At 32.1% G+C, this 20,717-nt stretch overlaps 1 protein-coding gene across 1 annotated transcript in view; it reads left to right on the top strand.

Annotated features, from left to right (window-relative positions):
• Window positions 1-18,864, top strand: part of LOC134684774 (uncharacterized) — a 73,363-nt gene extending 54,499 nt beyond the window's left edge. Inside the window, exons 7-12 of the mRNA XM_063544081.1 lie at window positions 6,714-6,871; window positions 7,261-8,472; window positions 13,374-13,451; window positions 14,891-14,971; window positions 16,000-16,480; window positions 17,260-18,864. Of these exons, the coding sequence (XP_063400151.1) occupies window positions 6,714-6,871; window positions 7,261-8,472; window positions 13,374-13,451; window positions 14,891-14,971; window positions 16,000-16,480; window positions 17,260-17,291 (2,042 nt within the window). The 3' untranslated portion in view covers window positions 17,292-18,864. The remainder of the gene's footprint in view (window positions 1-6,713; window positions 6,872-7,260; window positions 8,473-13,373; window positions 13,452-14,890; window positions 14,972-15,999; window positions 16,481-17,259) is intronic.
• Window positions 18,865-20,717: the final 1,853 nt, after the last annotated feature.

Raw genomic sequence — 20,717 nt, forward strand, 5'->3', positions numbered from 1 at the left:
GGTCCAAAATTTAACTTTGTTTGATTTCATCAAAAAATGAATAATTGAGGTTCTTTGATATGCCGAATCTAACTGTGTATGTAGATTCTTAATTTTTGGTCCCGTTTTCAAATTGGTCTACATTAAGGTCCAAAGGGTCCAAAATTAAACTTGGTTTGATTTTGACAAAAATTGAATCGGTTGGGTTCTTTGATATGCTGAATCTAAAAATGTACTAAGATTTTTGGTTATTTGCCCAGTTTTCAAGTTGGTCCAAATCGGGGTCCAAAATTAAACTTTGTTTGATTTCATCAAAAATCAAATAAATGGGGGTCTTTGATATGCCAAATCTAACTGTGTGTGTAGATTCTTCATTTTTGGTCCTGTTTTCAAATTGGTCTACATTAAAGTCCAAAGGGTCCAAAATTAAACTTAGTTTGATTTTAACAAAAATTGAATTCTTGGGGTTCTTTGATATGCTGAATCCAAACATGTAAAATTGAGAATGGAAATGGGGAATGTGTCAAAGAGACAACAACCCGAACAAATAAAAAAACAACAGCAAAAGGTCATCAACAGGTCTTCAATGTAGCGAGAAATGCCCGCACCCGGAGGCGTCCTTCAGCTGGCCCCTAAACAAATATATACTAGTTCAGTGATAATGAACGCCATACTAATTTCCAAACTGTACACAAGAAACTAAAATTAAAATAATACAAGACTAACAAAGGCCAGAGGCTCCTGACTTGGGACAAGCGCAAAAATGCGGCGGGGTTAAACATGTTTGTGAGATCTCAATCCTCCCCCTATACCTCTAACCAATGTAGAAAAGTAAACGCATAACACTACGTACATTAAAATTCAGTTCAAGAGAAGTCCGAGTCTGATGTCAGAAGATGTAACCAAAGAAAATAAACAAAATGACAATAATACATAAATAACAACAGACTACTAGCAGTTAACTGACATGCCAGCTCCAGACTTCAATTAAAGTGACTGAAAGATTATGATTTCATCATATGAACATCAGGCACAATCCTTCCCGTTAGGGGTTTAGTATCATACCATCATAACATATATGAGAAGAACATAACCCGTGTCATGCCAACAACTGTTTTTAGAATAAATGTGTTTAGTTCCGACGCAAAGACCTTATCAGTGACTCAATATTAACGCCAAAATATGCAATTTTTAATGACTTGACAACAGTATCGTAATTATATCCCTTCTTAATAAGTCTATTCAAAGGTTTTGTAAGTTTCTGAGGTGAATACTGACACCTTTGTGCATTATAAAGAATATTTCCATAAAAAAATGGATGTGAAATACCTGAACGTATAAGAAGTCTGCATGTTGAGCTATATTTACGAATGATGTCTTTATACCGATGATAAAATTTAGTAAATGTTTTGACTAGTTTGTGATATTGAAAACCCTGGTGTAATAATTTTTCAGTAATACATAAATTTCTCTCGTTAAAATCTAAAACATTGTTACATACACGAGCGAATCGTAAAAGTTGAGATATATAAACACCGTAAGATGGTGACAAGGGAACGTCACCATCTAAAAACGGATAATTAACGATAGGAAATAAATGTACTTAGATTTTTGATTATGGGCCCAGTTTTCAAGTTGGTCCAAATCAGGATCTAAAATTATTATATTAAGTATTGTGCAATAGCAAGAAATTTTCAATTGCACAGTACTCAGCAATAACAAGAAATCTTTGATTGCACAGTATTGTGCAATAGCAAGAAGTTTTCAATTGCACAGTATTGCGCAATAGCAAGAAATCTTCAATTGCACAGTATTGTGCAATAGCAAGTATTTTCAATTGCACAGTATTGCGCAATAGCAAGAAATATCTAATTGCACAATATTGGGCAATAGCAAGAAATTTCAATTGGAGTTATCTTTCTTTGTCCAGAATAGTAGTTGAATCAACTTAAATCAGTGTTTTATACAATATACTATGTATATTCACTTTTACTACCAACTGATAAATTAAAACAATCTTTACCATTCAGTGATAACAAGCACTTTTTTACATTTTGATATTTTATGATGTATTTAAATGAGTGATTATTGTTGCAAACTCCATTAGAAATTTGAATTGAGATCGGTTTTGGAATAAAGGATAGGGGGATGTGAAAAAGAAATTGGGGGGGAGGGGGGGTCAATTTTTCTCATTTGAAATTTCATAAATAAAAAGAAAATTTTTCAAACATTTTTTTGAGAGGATTAATATTCAACAGCATAGTGAATTGCTTAAAGGCAAAACAAAACTTTTAAGTTCATTAGACCACAATCATTCTGTGTCAGAAACCTTTGCTGTGTCAACTATTTAATCACAATCCAAATTTAGAGCTGAATCCAGCTTGAATGTTGTGTCCATACTTGCCCCAACCGTTCAGGGTTCAACCTCTGCGGTCGTATAAAGCTGCGCCCTGCGGAGCATCTGGTTCGGGTTGATGTCAATATGCAACAACATAGTGTATTGCACAACATAAAAAAGGGGGGTATTTTCAATTTTTGGAGGGGGGTAGGTCAATTCACAACAGCGAAGAGCAAAACCAAAAAAATAAGTATAAATTCAAATTTTATAATCAGTTTTAAGTTCTTCGACTACAATTATTCTGTGTCAGAAACCTATTATGTGTCAAATATTTAATTACATTCCAAATTCAGACCAATATCAAGCGTGGATAGTGTGTCCATTTTTGTCGGAATGGTTAAAGGGTTTGACATGTCATCATACATCAAACAGCATCATCACCATCACCGGCATCACCGATCATCACCTTCATCAACAAAAAACGTATGATGTTGTGAGCACCCCATATAATGCTGTGCACACTTCATATAATGTCGTGAGCACTTCATATAATGTTGTGACCACTGCATATAATGTTTGGATCACTGCGTATAATGTTGTGAGCACTTCATATAATGTTGTGAGCACTTCATATACTGCTGTGAGCACTTCATATAATGTTGTGAGCACTGCATATAATGTTGTGAGCACTGCATATAATGCTGATTATTAACATAAGGCAGTCATGGCATTCCATATGTTAAAGTATTGCTATTTCAAATTCAACATTTGCATTATAAAAATAACAAATAAGTGAGACATAACTCTGTGATTACAGTTTATTTTTATGACTTTATGATATGACATTGAGGATCCTGGAGTTATAGAACTTTATTTGTTTAAAAAGCGACGTACATATCATGTGCTTATTGAGCAGCTCTTTATTAATATATACAATGCATTGTAATAGTTAGATACCACCAGACGTTGGTTAAATTCTCATTAAAGAATACTACAGCAATTTCTTTTATTAAACTTTCTTTTCTGCAAGGAGTCTATAGCATGTGCAAATTATGTCACAAGGATATTACTAAAGTTGTGGTTAAGTCAATGATAACAAAGCAATAATCTCCATTTGCCTTTTTTGTTATCATTTATGGTTCTGCCAGATGCTTATTTATTTATTTTGGAATGATCAACAACCCAGGTAAACATTATCCAACGCAGTTTATTTTAATTGATTAATTCACAATCAAATTAGTTAACATTTCAACATTAACTAAATATTAAATGTATTCTGATATGAGTTCTGGTTTGTCAAACAGTTATTTTTAGACAGAAATTAAGCTAAATTTTGGATTTCGGATGTTATCTTTTGAAGCAAGACTACCTGTTACCAAACTCGGTTGGTAAATGCCAAAACTCGGTGATGAATTTTGGATGAATACATTTAAAGTCAAGATGGTCAAAGTCCACAGCAGATTGATAGTCTAAAGTTTTGACAAAATTTATCTTTGCAGATGGTATCTGTTGTATATTATGTATAACTTTAACCAAACTTGGTTTAACATGTCAGATGTTATTGGAAAAACACTTATTATGTTTTCGGTTCAGTAAGTTAAAGGTCAAGGGCATAGCAACTATTTATAGACAGATTTGTTTGGAAAAGTTTTGTTACTTTTTGAACTGTATGCCAAACAAAAGTGAAAGATACTGTAGATAAAAAAAACGATCAAAAAGTAAACAACAGTATACAAAGTACAACATAGAAAACTCAAGAAAAAGCAGTATCTGGTGTGTATCTAAAACATAAAACAGTTAGAGCAAAACTGATAAAAAGTCGAGGTCTTCCTTCTCTAAAAATTCCGGGAAAATGGACAATCTGTTTCGAAGTCATTGCTCCTGAAATGTACATTTTTAGCAATTATTTTTTGTATTGTCTGTTTAACATGTTTAATATCTTGAAATAAAAAAGAAAATGTCATTAATAAATTAATGGAAACGTTTTGTTCTTAATGACAATTTGACCTAATCTTGCATTTGTTAAGTTTATTGTTTGGTAAATTGACTTCTAACCTTTTAAACACAGGGAGGAATTAAGTGTAGGCAGCAAGATAAGATCAACAAACAGATCAACTTGATGGAAATCGTCACATTACTCCTTGTTGGAATAATTACTGTGAATTCATTTTCAGATATTTTCCTGAAAACTCTAATAGTCTAGAAAAAAATAGAAACATGATCATCTGGATGAGATTGTGACATTAACAACTTATGAATGCAACTCTCTGAGATCAAGATGAAAGTGAAAAAGTGTGAAATTTAGCAGACTCCTTGTTGGATTTATTTCCCTTAAATTATAGTTTTATTTTACAAATGTGTATCATTATGCAGATTATTTCTAAACCTCCTAGAGATTATTTAAAACTGTAAACGGTAAAACAAGATCATAGATACCAGTTGAACAATATAATTATTTCATTGATTGATTGAATTATTAATTAATTGGTGTAAAACACCACTTTCAGCACTATGTCTGTTTTGTTGTTGTCGGTTTTTGTACCATTGGGTCGATGCCACTGCTGGTGGACGTTTCATCCCCGAGGGTATCACCAGCCCAGTAGTCAGCACTTCGGGATTGACATGAATATCAATTATATGGTCATTTTTATAAATTGTCTGTTTACAAAACTGAATTTTTCGAAAAGCTTAAGGATTTTTTACCCCCAGGAGTAGATTACCTTAGCCGTATTTGGCACAACTTTTTGGAATTTTAGGTCCTCAATGCTCTTCAACTTGTATTTGTTTGGTTTTTTAACAATTTTGATCGAGCGTACCTTTGATAACTATTTACATGCGTCGCCAAAGATGGAAGCAGATCTAGTAATGGCTCGACCCCGTCTGTTCGTAAGAAATCTATCACAGAGTTGTTTTAGCTACTGTAAAAGTGAGTGATTTGATATTTTGTCTGCAGCTTGGTAGTGTTAAGTTGTAACGAGTAAGCAATTTTTGTCGAGCCTGCAACTTCTGTTGCAGAGAGCACGACACAGGGATAGTGATCTGGCGGCGGCAATGGCGTTAACTAACTACTTAAAAACTTTATATTTTAGAAGGTGGAATACTTCGGTGCTCATACTTTGTATATAATTAGATGCCTTATGTTATGAAGTTTCCGTCTGTTATATGTCCCTTGTCCTTGGCCTCATATTCAGGGTTCAGTAACTTCTTGAAATTTCTCTCTTATTATGTATATTAGGATAACAATATGTAGTACATGTATGTTAGAAATTATTATAAATTGAGGAATGTGTCTCCCTCATGCAAAGCTCTAATTCCTTTCATGGATTTGACTATACTTTTTGGGCCTTGTTGATTCTAGCTCTATATCTTTTATATAAGCTTTGGATTACACATATTTTGGCCACGAGCATCACTGAAGAGACATGGATTGTCGAAATTCGCATGTGATGCGGGAAAGTTGGTACCGTTAATGTTATTGCTACCACTGGGTCGATGCCTCTGCTGGTGAACTGTTAGTCCCCATGAGTATCACCAGCCCAGTAGCCAGTACTCCGGTACTGGAATGAAAATACGGATTTTTTTTGTGATATTAAAATTTGCTGCTACAAAATGTTATTCATGACTTATTTATGAATTGAATAATTTCGAGTGCTGAAAACCATTGACCTGGGATTTGTTTTGGGTGTGAATTTAAGGGCTGACTAAGAATTTCCTCAATTTTGATCAATAAAGAAATAATTAAGGTTCTAATTCCATGAGTCTAAGTTGACTTTAGATGAAATTTTCTATTTAGTATATATGCCTACTGGTTATACAACTCTGAACATGTTTAGGTCTTATACATTTGGCTTTCGAATCTTTGAATTTGAGCATTCCTTATAAAGGTTAATAATGTTTATCTAGAAAAGCGCCTCATACGCACAAAATTAGCAAGACAAACTCAAACAGAATTAAAACAGTTACAGACAAATAGAGACAGTATACATAACTTATATCCCACGATAGAACAATGCACTTAAATAACATCTGAAATAATTTCTTTCGCAATGATTTTGATGATAAAGTAAAATAGAAACAGTAAATACAAAGGTCAATAATCAATTAATAGTAGAAAATGATTGACACAGTCCATTATAAAAGCCGAAAATAAAATGTTATTTTTAAGCCAGACAACTTGTTATCTTGCAACAACTATTTTTTTGTGAATTCGTTTCTCCATTGCTAGTATCTGCTATAATTTGAAAATGTTGAAAAGTGACCTTTAGCTGTTTATCTTTTGGTCTGTTGATCTTTTGTGAATTGCTATCTCATTATCCATCATACCACATTTATGCCATTAAACTCGACTGAAAGGTGATATGAATTTTTTATACATTTTATACACATTCCCTTGTAGATTTATTCCAATTGTGGATGGATTCAATACACTGTTACAGTAGATTGGAAGAGGACAGAAATATATCTGATGTCAACATGAGAATATCAGATGATCTTGATCCACCGATAGTTATTGTTGGCACTTGGAAAGATGCCTTGATCTGTGATGTAGAAGAGGTATTGGAAATTACAAATGTTGTCGGATGTTTGTATAAAAAAGAAAATGTGGTATGTTTGCCAATGAGACAACTCTCCAAAAGAGACAAAATGACACAAAAATTAACAACTATAGATCACTGTACGGCCTTCAACAATGAGAAAAGCTCATACAGCAAAGTGTTTATTTGTACAGATACCTGTTTTACTGTTACAGACTAACTCATATGACATATATTGACAATATATAAATGCAAGCTTTATCACATTGTAAGGTTAAAATTGTTTATAGGAAAAGCAATCTGTTTTAATAGTTTACAAAAGATCTTTCAACAATTTCTAAAATATGATATAGTACAATAAACCCATCATGCATGTACGTAGATAAGAGGATTCATTTTTTTTTTTAGCTTAATGATGCATGCAAAGAAAATATTTTAAAGTATGTAGGGAATATCTCAGACGATGAACTAGGACATATCAGGCAAGAATACTTCATTTCCAATACAGAAGATCATCCCAGTGTATTCCAGCAAATACGGGAAAACATCCTAAATTTAGCAAGAACAATGAGAACATGGAATACAGATTATCCTTTAAAATTTATTCAGCTTGAAAAACGACTTCAAGAAAAGAAGAAGGTGTTACCTATTATTTCCTTTCAAGAAATTCAGAATATTGCGATTGATACTCCTCAGCCACTTAATGATGAAGAACTTAGATTGTTCCTGGAATTTCACCATGAGATCAGAGCCTTAGTTTATTTCAATGATCTTCCTTCTTATATTATTTTAGACACACAGTGGTTGTCTGATGTTTTTAGATGTATTGTCACGGCCAAACAATTTAGTGCTATTAGTTTAAAAAATACAAACAAATGGAAAGAATTGTATAGTAGAGGCAAATTGCATAGCGCGGTTTTAGACGACATATTTAGAAAAAGTGAAAGCATTTTTTCCAAACACAAGGTTCATATCCTGAATGTTATGGAGAAATTTGATATCATTATACGTCCTAACACATCGGAAACGCAAAGAAATGCTGGTGATGACATACCTCTCTATTATCTACCTTGTATGATTAAATCAGAACCCGAATGTGATATATACGAAATGTTTAATGTGACGGAAAACGTATGTACTAAGTCTACCTGGTTATGTTATATGTTTAGGTTTCTACCACCTCATTTAATGAATCATATAATTGCGTCACTGTGCAGGAAATATAACGTTGCAGAAGTTGTCACTAAGGAACAGAAAAGACAAATTACTCTTTTCAGAAGCTCGGCTGTCTTTGAGTTACAGAAAACGACAAAATTGAGAAAATTACTTATTATGAAAGGTCCAAATATTATTCAAATTCAGATTTGGCAGTTTGGTAAGCAAGTTGAAAGAGGTTCGTTCAAATACATTGCAGACTTTGTGACAGGGGAAATAATCAAGTTAATAAGTACAAGATTCAAGATGTCCAATGTAATATTTGAGTTGAAGTGGGAATGTGGCCAAACAAAACCAGAGTGTGTGACAGGATCATTTGATTTTAGTGAAGATCAGGAAATAAAAGAATATTATTGTGAGACATGTACTACTACACACACATTCACTGGTGAATGGTCATCTGATGTAAGTTTCATATTTTACATGGTATATGTATTGTATATAGGAAATGTGTAATTATATTGTACACTGGTTTATACCATTTTTCAGTCCTTCCATCTACCTATATCCTATGAAAGTTTTCCTTGCTTTTCTCATGGGTACTTAAGTTATAGTTATTGAGTGATAAAAATATTATTTGCACTTTAACAGGTCAGTGTGTTCGTTATTGAAGAAATAATTCAAGGGGCTTGAATTTATACTAATTTTAACACAGGTTGCTTCTTTATGCCGAATATTTTACAGCGAGAATGAAATGTCAGCATAAAGGGCAAACCCGTGGTAAAATCAGTATAAATGCAAGCTCCCATGGATTATTTCTATCTTATAGGACGAATATGGCAATTATTTTGGATGGAGGCGTTCTTGGTGAAGGAAACAAATTGCCATTCCCATAACGCTCAATTAAGACGTTAAAGAACAGAGCAAATGGAACTAGTGGCATGCTTAAAAACTATTACAATAACGTATTTTGATAGGTTTGAATGTTTGTAAATGATAGCTTAATTACTTGCATGTCACACAAACACATATGACGTGGGAGTACAATCGGAACCGCACCACCAATATATTCATATTTTACCATGGGTGTGTACTCAAAGCGTATAATAGGCGAGTGACTTTAACCATGAAATTAAATTTTTAATGCACCTACCTAACACACGGCTAATTTATACATAATTTGAAAGCTTCACATCTGTACTATCTGTTTTGCCCGGTCGTAAAAATATCGTACGGTGCAATTTCCGTCAAATCAAGATCAAAGGTCAAGGACGAATAAGTGCATATTTTCTATGATTTCAGCTTGATTGCATAGACTGACTTATATATACTAAATTCACATATGCAAACAATTTAAAAATCTAGCAGAGAGATTAACAGTCATTAATCAAATGCATTTTTTAATATTTAAAGGGTGTTTTTACTAGAAAGCACATGTTTCCAGAAATTTGATTAAAAATTAACGAAATGTGTGAAAACCCAAATTTTTCCTTCTGATGCAAATGCTTATCACTTAAAAATAAGTAAAACCCTGTAATAACTATCAAAGAAGTTTTTGACATCATAAATGTCCTAAAATAATGCTTACTTCTAATCAAATAGCAAAACAAAACAACTCATTCAGTTGCCCAAAATACCACCATCTGCGAAAAAAACAGTTTTCAAGCATTTCTTCCTATTTAAACATTGTATGTGGTCTATATAAGATTGAATAAACAAATCCTTAGGAATCTGTGAAGTTTAAGACAAAAAGGTATGTGCACGAATCATACTTTTGCTTGAAATAAAGGGGGAGGCAAAACTAAAAGATTATAATCTTCATTGAAACTACCGGACTGAAAAAAATCATCTTTCGACTTTTCTAATTGTTTGATTTGTAGCTTCATTATAAATATTGATGTAGTAAAAAGACCTTTTATTTATTTAATGTGAACAATAAAAAATTGATTGACATTAATAAATACAAAATAAATTGACACAATTTAAATTTCAAAGACTTGAAAACCTGTTAAAACATTATTAAACTTGACTTCTTGTTTGCTTAAATTGCGTTGTTCATTGTTTAAATATATAAATTCATCAAAAAAGAACAATTTTGAGGAAAATATCAATTAATACACAACGATTCTTGTTGCAACTAGACTTCCTGGATACCTTGAATGACTAGTTCTTTTTTCATACTAGGAAGAATTTATGTAAGAACAACTTTTGACGACTGAAAAGAAGCTAACATTATCTTGAAACTTCACTTCCACTATATAGATGATGTCATCTCACTAAAAGTGCCAAATTTGTGACAATGCAGGACCCGTATTTTCTATTGAAATTAAAAAAAAAATCTCAACAGCCTCAACAGATATAGTTTACTCTAGCACGTATCTTGAAATCGACGATGAGTATTTGTTGATAGATATAGGAAGATGTGGTGTGAGTGCCAATGAGACAACTCTCCATCCAAATAACAATTTAAAAATTAAACCATTATAGGTTAAAGTACGGCCTTCAACACGGAGCCTTGGCTCACACCGAACAACAAGCTATAAAGGGCCCCAAAATTACTAGTGTAAAACCATTCAAACGGGAAAACCAACGGTCTAATCTATATAAACAAAACGAGAAACGAGAAACACGTATATATTACATAAACAAACGACAACGAGAACGTTTTACGACAAAAGAGATTAGCATAAATCAACCCATAAAACTCTTCTTACTACTCAATTATAAACTTTTCATCTCTATGTAGCAACACTATAGCAACGCCTGCATATCTATACTACTAAAGGAGGAGACCGATTTCATTAAGCCTCAACTTCTCTGAAACAATAACAAGCCAGAAATATTTATGATATGACGTATAAACAAGATAAGTGTAGTGTTTTTTATTTCCTTTTGTCTTTGCATGCTCAGTCGACGTACTGCCCGCGAAATTAAATAAATCAAACTTTTTAAACACTTGCCCAATTGTAACGGAATTTCGCGACATCTCCTTATGGAGTATATATCTCCAAGTTGATATAATATTCCAGAGGTTGCATTAACTTCACGATTGTCGTGGTAGTGCGTAACTGCTAACAATGAATATATTAGATAAAGGCATCTATAGTATACCGATATTCAATAGCCATCAATCGATTTACTAGTAACTAAAACAAATCCGGGTCACAAACAAAAACCGAGGGAAAGGAATCAACTATAAATGGAACACAAAGGAATAATAAGAACACTGAACTGCTACAACAACAAACGCCAACATACAAAGAAACTGAGATTTTTCAATACCAAATGCCATATACCTGACTTGGTACAGGACATTTGAAGAAAAGTGATGTTTGAACATGGCTTCAAACCAGAGTTCAAATGCAAAGTTGAAATCACCCCTTTGAAAATTTAATGGACGTCACTACGAGTTGGTTGACAATTATGAAATATCTGTTTCACCAGATGACGACTGATAAGTTCCAACTGACGTAACCAACATACCGTCATCATAGTATTACCCTTGAATGTCACCTACCGAATAATGCTTGGCACCGATGTAGGAATAACATGAGCCACAAGACGGGTGTCAGATGTGAAACATGATCTTGTATCCATTGGGAGCCCTGAGTTCACTCCAAATATTGTTTGGGGGTTTGTGTTACTCAATCATTAGTTTTATATATGTTGAGTTTTGTTTACTGTTGCTTGTCTAGTTCGTTTTATCCCGGCTTTGTCAGTTTTCAATTATGAGTTTGATGTCCCTTTGACATATTTCGTCACTCTTCAAGAAGTAATAGTTTAAAAAGTTTAGATCATTGTAAATCTATCATAATAACGATTTGGTTATATATATATATCACCGTGAGCACATAAGGTTATTTTCGCGGATACTTGTCTTATTGCGTTAATCTTCTTCATTACTGCAAGTTAATGTCTTTCAAGTAAAATAACACCTAAGGGACAATCAATATCTCAAATCATGAATCAAATAAACTTAATCAAAGCCATGAACACAATAAAATCATAGTCCTAAAAACAAACAGTATTCCACAAAACACAGCACAGCATGGACACGATCACCATGATCACTGCCTAAAACAGCGAATGATCTTATGAGGTCAGGAAGGGTATTCAACTTTCTAATTTTGTTTATTTCACAACTGCTTATAGTATTTTACAAAGTTAACACAATGACCTGCATTTGTATTTTAAAAGGTTTTGTTGAAAATACTTAAAGCATTTTTGATTCAAATAATTAAAGATATTGAACTTCTAAATACATTTAACATGTCTATCACAATTTTAAACTGAATAAGAAGAAGCAGCATTATATTTAGTTCGTTTTCATCCTCTTTTCGACAACCAAGTGTTTCTAAACAAGGTTACTGATTTCAATGTTGCCAACGATTTAGTCGCAAAGTCATGTTTGCATTTCAACATGATAACAAAAAGTAAATAAGTTTGACCTCGTAAAAACATATTTTTACCTGAATTAGCTCGTATATATCCTTTTCTTACTTTAAACATCCCTTCTTTTATGACGGAAAATCATTCTGCTCCTTGATATAGACAATTAGCGATGTGCAATCTTTACATAGAATGACAAAAATGATCGCAATTTGCAGATGGCAGATTATGGGGCAACTGCAAACTCTTCAATAGAAGGCTGTTTTATGAACAATAATTATTAATTGCATCTTTAAATTACAAAAAAATATTCCTAATATATACATTTATCTATTTTGTTCAGCATACATACACACTGTATATCATTCCCCCAAGATATTTTTAGCTTTTTGAACAATTTTTCATTTTTTTAGGATTTGGGATGAATTTCAATTTTCGGGAAATATTGCGCATGTAACCTCTTATTTTTTGTTTGATTTGGAAATAATGTATCTTGTTATATAAAATTCATATGATCTTTTGAAAAATGTTATGGTACAAAGAATAAGAAAATGACTTTTTGTTTAGTAATCACAAAAATTGGAATGTTTTTTCATGACCTTTGACCTTGATTTAACAGAAAATGCACCGTACGATTTTTTTACGACCGGGCAAAACAGAAAGTACAGTTAATTAGCTTTCGAATGATATATAATACAGCCGTGTGTTAAGTGGGTGCATTAAAGTCGTTAACTAAGCGTCTTTTTGAAATAAGTCACTCGCCTATAATGGACGTCATGTTAGATTTCGATATATATGGGTTAAGTAAATTCTATATTGGGTTAAAGCTTTGCTCTCACCACATACAATTTTATTTTATTTTCATTAATAATTCATAAATTTAAGTAGAGTGATGTTTTAATTAAATATAAGGTAGTAATGGTCAACGTATATTGGTTATTAACTTTTGTTTAAAAATTATTTTTTTATTGTCACAGAGTTCTGAAAATGTTCCCAGATCTAATCTTTATACAGAAAGCTCAAGTCAAACCCAAACTACAGTTCAATCCACCAAGGTAACAAGCTATTTTATTTTATTGTATAGCATAGTTGTATAACTGGTAGTAAGTATTGCATAAAGTGTCAAATAAGATAAATTTATAAGTATTACTTGTTTTACTTAAAACAAATTCTTGAGAAAATATCATGCATTCTTCAAATCGAGCAATTGTCTTTGGATTGACACTATATATAAAAATGAAGATAGGGTATGATTGCCAATGAGACAACTATCCACAAAAGACCAAAATGGCACAAACATTAACAAGTCACCGTATGGCCTTCAACAACGAGCAAAGCCAATACTGCATAGTCAGCTATAAAAGGCCCGATAAGACAATGTCAAACAATTCAAACGTGAAAACTAATGGCCTTCTTTATGTAAAAAAATGAACGAAAAACAAATATGTAACAAATAAACAAACGACAACCACTGAATTACAGGCTCCTGACTTGGGACAGGCACATACATAAATAATGTGGAGGGGTAAAACATGTAAGCGGGATCCCAACCCTCCCCTAACCTGGGACAGTGGTATAACAGTACAACATAAGAACGAACTATAAAAATAAGTTGAAAAAGGCTTAACTCATCAGATAGACAAAAAATACAAGTGAACGTGGCCGGTTACTTATACATCCCGACACAAAAGACACAATTAACAGATCTGAGAGTACTCGCAGTTATCTGACAGCTAGTTGCTTTGTAATAGTTCATTTCATCGAAATGCAAACTATTGAGACAAGACATGTTATAAAATCATGATTCTCTTAACTGAGCATTTTTAGCATTTTAGCATTACTGACCGAGTAGAATATTTCTATGATTTTGCGCCATTTACCTTCGTCCCTGAATGTAAAAAAAACAAACATTTCCTTGAGTTGTATGAAACTTATAGGAAGACTAATTTCCAGTCTTATGAGGTAACTCATCTCTGAAGAGAAATCTAACTTGTTTAACTAAAATGCATACATAGCCAAAGAATTTAGACATACTTGCATGCTTGGATATGTCAATTATTTCAACCTATCTTTATCAAAATAGAATAATTACATTAGATGTATGTTTCATTAAAATACTTTATTCTGATTGGTCAACTGCACATCATGTGTTGTTCATTAAGCAATCACATCACTCAATGAAACTTTTCATTCATGATAAGACGTGGTCCCATAATAAAGTGCACTGGTTTATTAAATAAACAAGTTATAAAAATCGTGTTTTCATGATGATAGATAAAAAATTTAATTCTAAGTATTGAATGCTTCATACAAAATGTACTTCGGTTAACGCTTTTACACCCCAATGAAGTTACAAAAAGAAGCATTCAATTCTTAAATAAAAGAATATGATAGGTGCCACCTACATTGACAAATTATCTGCGTAAACTTTTCATGAATATTACCAACTATTTTCTATTGAAAATGATTGACATACTTTTGTTTTTGTTTTGAGGTACGTGTCCGTGTACAAGCTGGTGAGAGAGTGTTTTCGAATGTCAATGAATTGGCAACAGGAACAGCCATTTCGGCAGGGGTATGTAACACCACATTATATTTTCGTGCTATATTCATTTCCTAAAAATCGAAATGATAAAACAGGAGAAGTTCAGTTTTCCGTTCAATATCATAATAAATTAAAGATTGAACAATGAATAAATATATATAGAAGTTAAAAAAATTAAATGTAAGTGTTCTTTTATCAATGGATGAAGTTGAACAAATGTTGACTTCCACAAAAATTAATGCGAATTAATTTAAGAATGTAAATTCATACGCTTGAGATAGAATTGTTGACAGACATATTTCTATTTTTCTTTCTTACATGTCTATAAAACCAGGTTCAATCCACCATTTTCTACATTTGAAAATGCCAGTACCAAGTCAGGAATATGACAGTTGTTGTCCATTTGTTTTTGATGTGTTATTTCATTTGATTTTGCCTTTTAATTATGGACTTGATTGAATTTTCCTCGGAGTTCAGTATTTTTGTGATTTTACTTTTTTTTTCATCAACATATTAAATCCTTTTTATCATTAAATAATGCATTATTTTTGGTTCAACACTTGCCTTTGTGGAACTTTCCCCTTTGATAGTCATCATACTGCTGTTAGTTAAGTTGAAGCAATCATAGTATCATGAATGTTTTAAATTGTTAGACCAGATGCTAAAAATATCAATAAATGATACATGTGTTTAATTATTATGGTTTTCCTATGTAAGAAAAAAAAACATAAATTTGACACTGTTTCCTTATCATTGATACCAAAACAAACTATTTCTGTAATATTATCGGCAAGATTTTGTCAATAATTATTTTGAAACATTATTCACAGATTTCTCTAATTGAGCAAAAGTTCGTTTAGGCTTTGGTGCCAGCTCCTTAGTTTTACTTATTTATATAAACTGTTTATGTTTTTTGTTTCTTGCTAAAACTTCTGTTACATGTAGTACTTGACCAAGTTATTTGTCAATTGGTTCAACCAAAAATTATGTGAAGTTTTATTGTAGATTATCTTGTTCGTGTAATACATCACAATTCTTAACTCTTGTATTATTTCTAGTTCACAGAAGAGGAAATTAATTTTACAAAGATGGGAATGATAGCATTGAATATTTTTGCTGACGTTTTATATGATTTATTAAAACCAGATAAACCGCATCTACGTCAAAGGTGTGATTGTGATATAACATACTTATACAGTGAGCACAGGAAACTTAATAAACATGTTCCAAGTAATTCAAACCACCGACGGTGTCCTCCTGGACCATGGGGAGGATGTTGGCAAGATTTTAAGAATACGGACATAGCTATTGGAGATGATATTGAGCGCATTAGACTTACAAGAAACGAATTACAACATTCTCAGATATTTAAACTTGACGAAATACGTTTCAATGAATTAAGTAATATATCAAGTGACCTTTTAAAAAGATTTGATCGCCATATCACACCAACAAGGCTGTATACAGATCATCTGAAGGACATTCTGGCTAAAACTATTTCTGGAGAGGAAGTGAAATCAATTGAAAAAGAAATATTAGGTACATATACTTTTAACTCTTGTTTTTGTATTTCTTAGCCTTTTTCGTGTTTCCTGTAATGTTTATCATCCTGATTTAGAGTAATTTCTCGCAATTTGATTGGCTGATATTGTCCTAAGAAATTTCAGTACAATTTTTTATTACGTCAATAGAAATTATCTCCCTTATTTATTACAAAATCAGGATAAATTCGTTACACAGTGTTCAATTGTTCTATAGGGTTAGGCTTCGCCTCACCATATGAATTTTATTGACCCGATAAATTCTGGTATTAGGACAATTACACACTGTGTAACTAATAATATTCATTAATATAATCTGGGCTATTTTCGTGATTTCCTAGAAATGACAATGACCATTACTAGACTTGTTTGTAAAAGAATAAGGGTAAATGAAGAATTGTTTGTATTAAAATATAAGTGTATGCAGACTTAACAATTTATTAAAGTTGAGATTTGCTAAGACCCTGTTGCGATATATTTTATGCGTTCTGTTACCTGATATGAGTAGCCATTCTAGCTTCGCCTACTGAATTTGACATTGATAAATATTTGAAGTATAATTTGAAACAGTTATAACAAGGGTAACTCAGGAATAGAAATATTGTCATGTTTAGTCTTCTTTAAACCGGCAGTAAAAATGGAGCACCTATTAAATGATATACTGATTGCACTTTGGTCAATTGTTATCGTCCTAATCTGTAAATGTGCATTATACAAATGCCACTGGGCATTAAATAACAACAATCGTTCAATTAGTATCTTCTAATTTTATTTTAGGGATGAAGATTGAAGTTGAAATTGTGCACTAAATCAATGTTCAACCACAATAGAGAAACATATCATAAGAAGTACACAGTCTACCCAAAGTAACATATTTGAAGTCGATCATCTATTATAGAAACATAAATCTGTCAAATGCAGGTTGAAACTATCTATTCATATAACTATAGACAGCAAGATGAAGAATGTGTACCAAGTGGAAAATATTGGACTAAAATTAAAGATTTGACCAATATGTGACTGTATAATTACTGGGTATTTTCAAAAATATTCACATGCAGCAAATACTGTTATATTAATATTGCTGATAACATACTACTCATATAACCGCTATTTACATGCATAGTTAAATATGTGTGAAACTTTATAAACTTGTATCTATAAGTATTTTTACAGTGAAATCAAGAAAACTTGTATAGTGAGGTAACAAATATAAGACAAAACAGGAAAGCATTTTCTCTCTCTTTTTCAGGAGAAAGATATAAGAAATATTTGTCCATAACTGAGGTGTTGATGCTATATATATACATTCACAGCTTTATTATCTAGGCACCCCCTTATGGCTGGAATATTGTTTTGTTATGTGTTTATCCCAGATTTTTTTTTTACATATACACACTGTCTTATTTCATTCATAATAAAAAGAAAATCAAAAATATATAGGTAGTTGTTTGATAGTCTTAGTAATCCAATGTATTGCTTGAAATATTTGCCACTTATTTTTTTATTTTTTTACCAAAATGAAAACAAGCAATAAACCATGAAGAGACAAATCTATTGCAATGTGTGCGTGTTGACTGTTTGAAAGAGTGTAAGTTTATGATAACACATATGATGTTACACAGATACTTTTAATCGGTTGGACCTCTTTTTACTTTACCATGGATATAGTGAACTATGTCAGTTTTTCAAATGAAGTTCGTTGTTGTTTGCAGAAGAAAAGCAATCAACTATACCGCTGTTCGAAAGTCATAAATTAATTGAGAGAAAAAATAAATTCAGGTTGACAAACTTAAACTGAAGGAAATACATCAAATATAACAGGAGAACTACGACACCACACTAAAATGTAACACACGCTGAAACGAACTATAATATAACAATTGCCAAAGTATGCAATCAGAATTAACCAGAATAAAACAATGTCTGGTCATCATGTGCTTGGGATCAATTGAAATAACAATTATCAGACAATATCTGATTATAATGTTCTAGAGATCAATCGGAAATCACTATTATCAGACAATGCTTGGTAATCATGTTTTCGGGATCAATCAGAAATCACCATTATCAGACAGTTTATTGTTAGCTTGACTTTTTGTCCTCCAGATCAATCGTCAATCTCCTGTATCAATTATTACCTGGTGATCGTGTTCTCGAAATCAATCGGAAATCATCTTTATCCTTTAAGCATCTGCCCTTGGTAACTCCTGCATATGAACACCAATACTATTTGTTCAGATGCATCAGCCACTAGAAAGGACTTTACTCAAAAACTATTTTTATAATGGATATGATGCTGCTTCTGGTGCATGGTCAATTAACACAAAACATAATGGTTTATGGACTCCATATCTTATTCACTCAATTCATATTTCATGTTTTTTGGGGTTTTTTTTTTCTATTCTTGTGTATTGTCTATTGCAATTCTTTGATATAAAAAACTTGTATACTTTTAATTTGTTTTATGTTTTAAGTTTTATGTACTGTATGTATGTTTATATATATGTAAATGTATATACCATTTTTTATAATTTATAGTCTGTCATAACTCTTTTTAGAGTGGCTCTTGTTTTATATTGTAATATGTAAATTGTAATATTATGTAAATGTTTTAGAAGAGGTGAGACTCAAATAAAATATTTTCTTGTCTGTCTATAAAAATTAATATACTGACTAAGCCTATAAAGGGTTCCCTATTTGAAATAAGATTAATCTATCTAAATGTATTTATCTATTCCTAATGTTTTTAACTGCACTTTTCTCTATTCTTGCTTAACTCATCTGGCTGCTGGTATCTATAATGAGGGTTTCTTTTACATTTGACTGGGAATTGATCACAATATGAAACTTACTGAAGTTTTTTTTTTTCAATAATAGTCTGAAAAACTAACTTCAACGTTAAATTGGATGCCAAATGAATATCTCGGCGGGAAATACATCTTGACAAAAAACTTAAGTTGCACATAATTATAAATATCAAATCCTTGATACAGTTGGGGGTATTATTTTTTTCTTAATCCGTCCAGTCCATTCACGAGATATTAAACTCGCTATATTTTTTGCCTTCTGAAAACGACATTTTTATGTGTGAAAAGGGACAAGAAGATGTTAACATCTAAACATCAAAGACCAGAGAGTCACGTTTCATTATTGACACAAAATTTTTATCAATAACACCAAACAATATCGAGTAATGCTATTCGATCAACAGAGTTGATTGCCAGTAAAGTTACAAACCAATGGTACCACTTATTAAAAGATCTGGTCCGATAGGATGAGAAGACCAAGACATTGTATCGATATCCCATCAACATGACGAAATAACAACAAATATCATTGCATTCTTATTCATACTGATGGGTTTTTGTCTGTAAAACCATGAAAGAACTGTATTGACAATTTAGAACTTTAATGTTAAAACAATATGCATCCAGTTTTCTGTGAAAATATAAAATTATCCAACCAAAACTCATTTGATCTTTTATTTATTATCCATTTTTTGTCGAGCCTGCGACTTTTGTCGCAGAAAGCTCGACATAGGGATAGTGATCCTACGGCTACGGCGGCGGCGGTGTTAGCTCACTTCTTTAAAGCTTATTATTTTAGAAGGTGGAAGACCTAGATGCTTCATACTTTATATATATGGATGCCGCATGTTACGAAGTTTCCGTCAGTCACATGTCCAATGTCCTTGACCTCATTTTCATGGTTCAGTGACCACTTGAAAAAAAGTTCAGATTTTTTGTTATGTTAAATTCTCTCTTATTATAAGTAATAGGATAACTATATTTGGTATGTGCGTACCTTGCAAGGTCCTCTTGCCCGTCAGACAGTTTTCACTTGACCTCGACCTCATTTTATGCATCAGTGAACAAGGTTAAGTTTTGGTGGTCAAGTCCATGGTATCAGGTCCGTTCGCGCCCAATATACTTTCGCACCCTACACGTTCACGCCCAATTGGAAAATCATGATTGTTGTTTTTAATTAGTTACGTGTAAATAATGAATGTATTTATAGCTTGATATGAGTAAAAGGTTGAAGATTTTAAATTAAAAACACAAAAGATAATTGTTTTTTTAACAGCTTGGTTCCTTTGATCTGAAATAATGAAAAATTCAAGTATAGCAATACACTATTATAACCAAAACGTCAAACATGATAAAATTTATTCAACACACTAAAAAAAACGTAGTATGAATCTCACTTCATTTTGAAACAAGTCAATTAAACAA

Source organism: Mytilus trossulus, chromosome 9, assembly GCF_036588685.1.
Source record: "Mytilus trossulus isolate FHL-02 chromosome 9, PNRI_Mtr1.1.1.hap1, whole genome shotgun sequence".
Taxonomy (NCBI): domain Eukaryota; kingdom Metazoa; phylum Mollusca; class Bivalvia; order Mytilida; family Mytilidae; genus Mytilus; species Mytilus trossulus.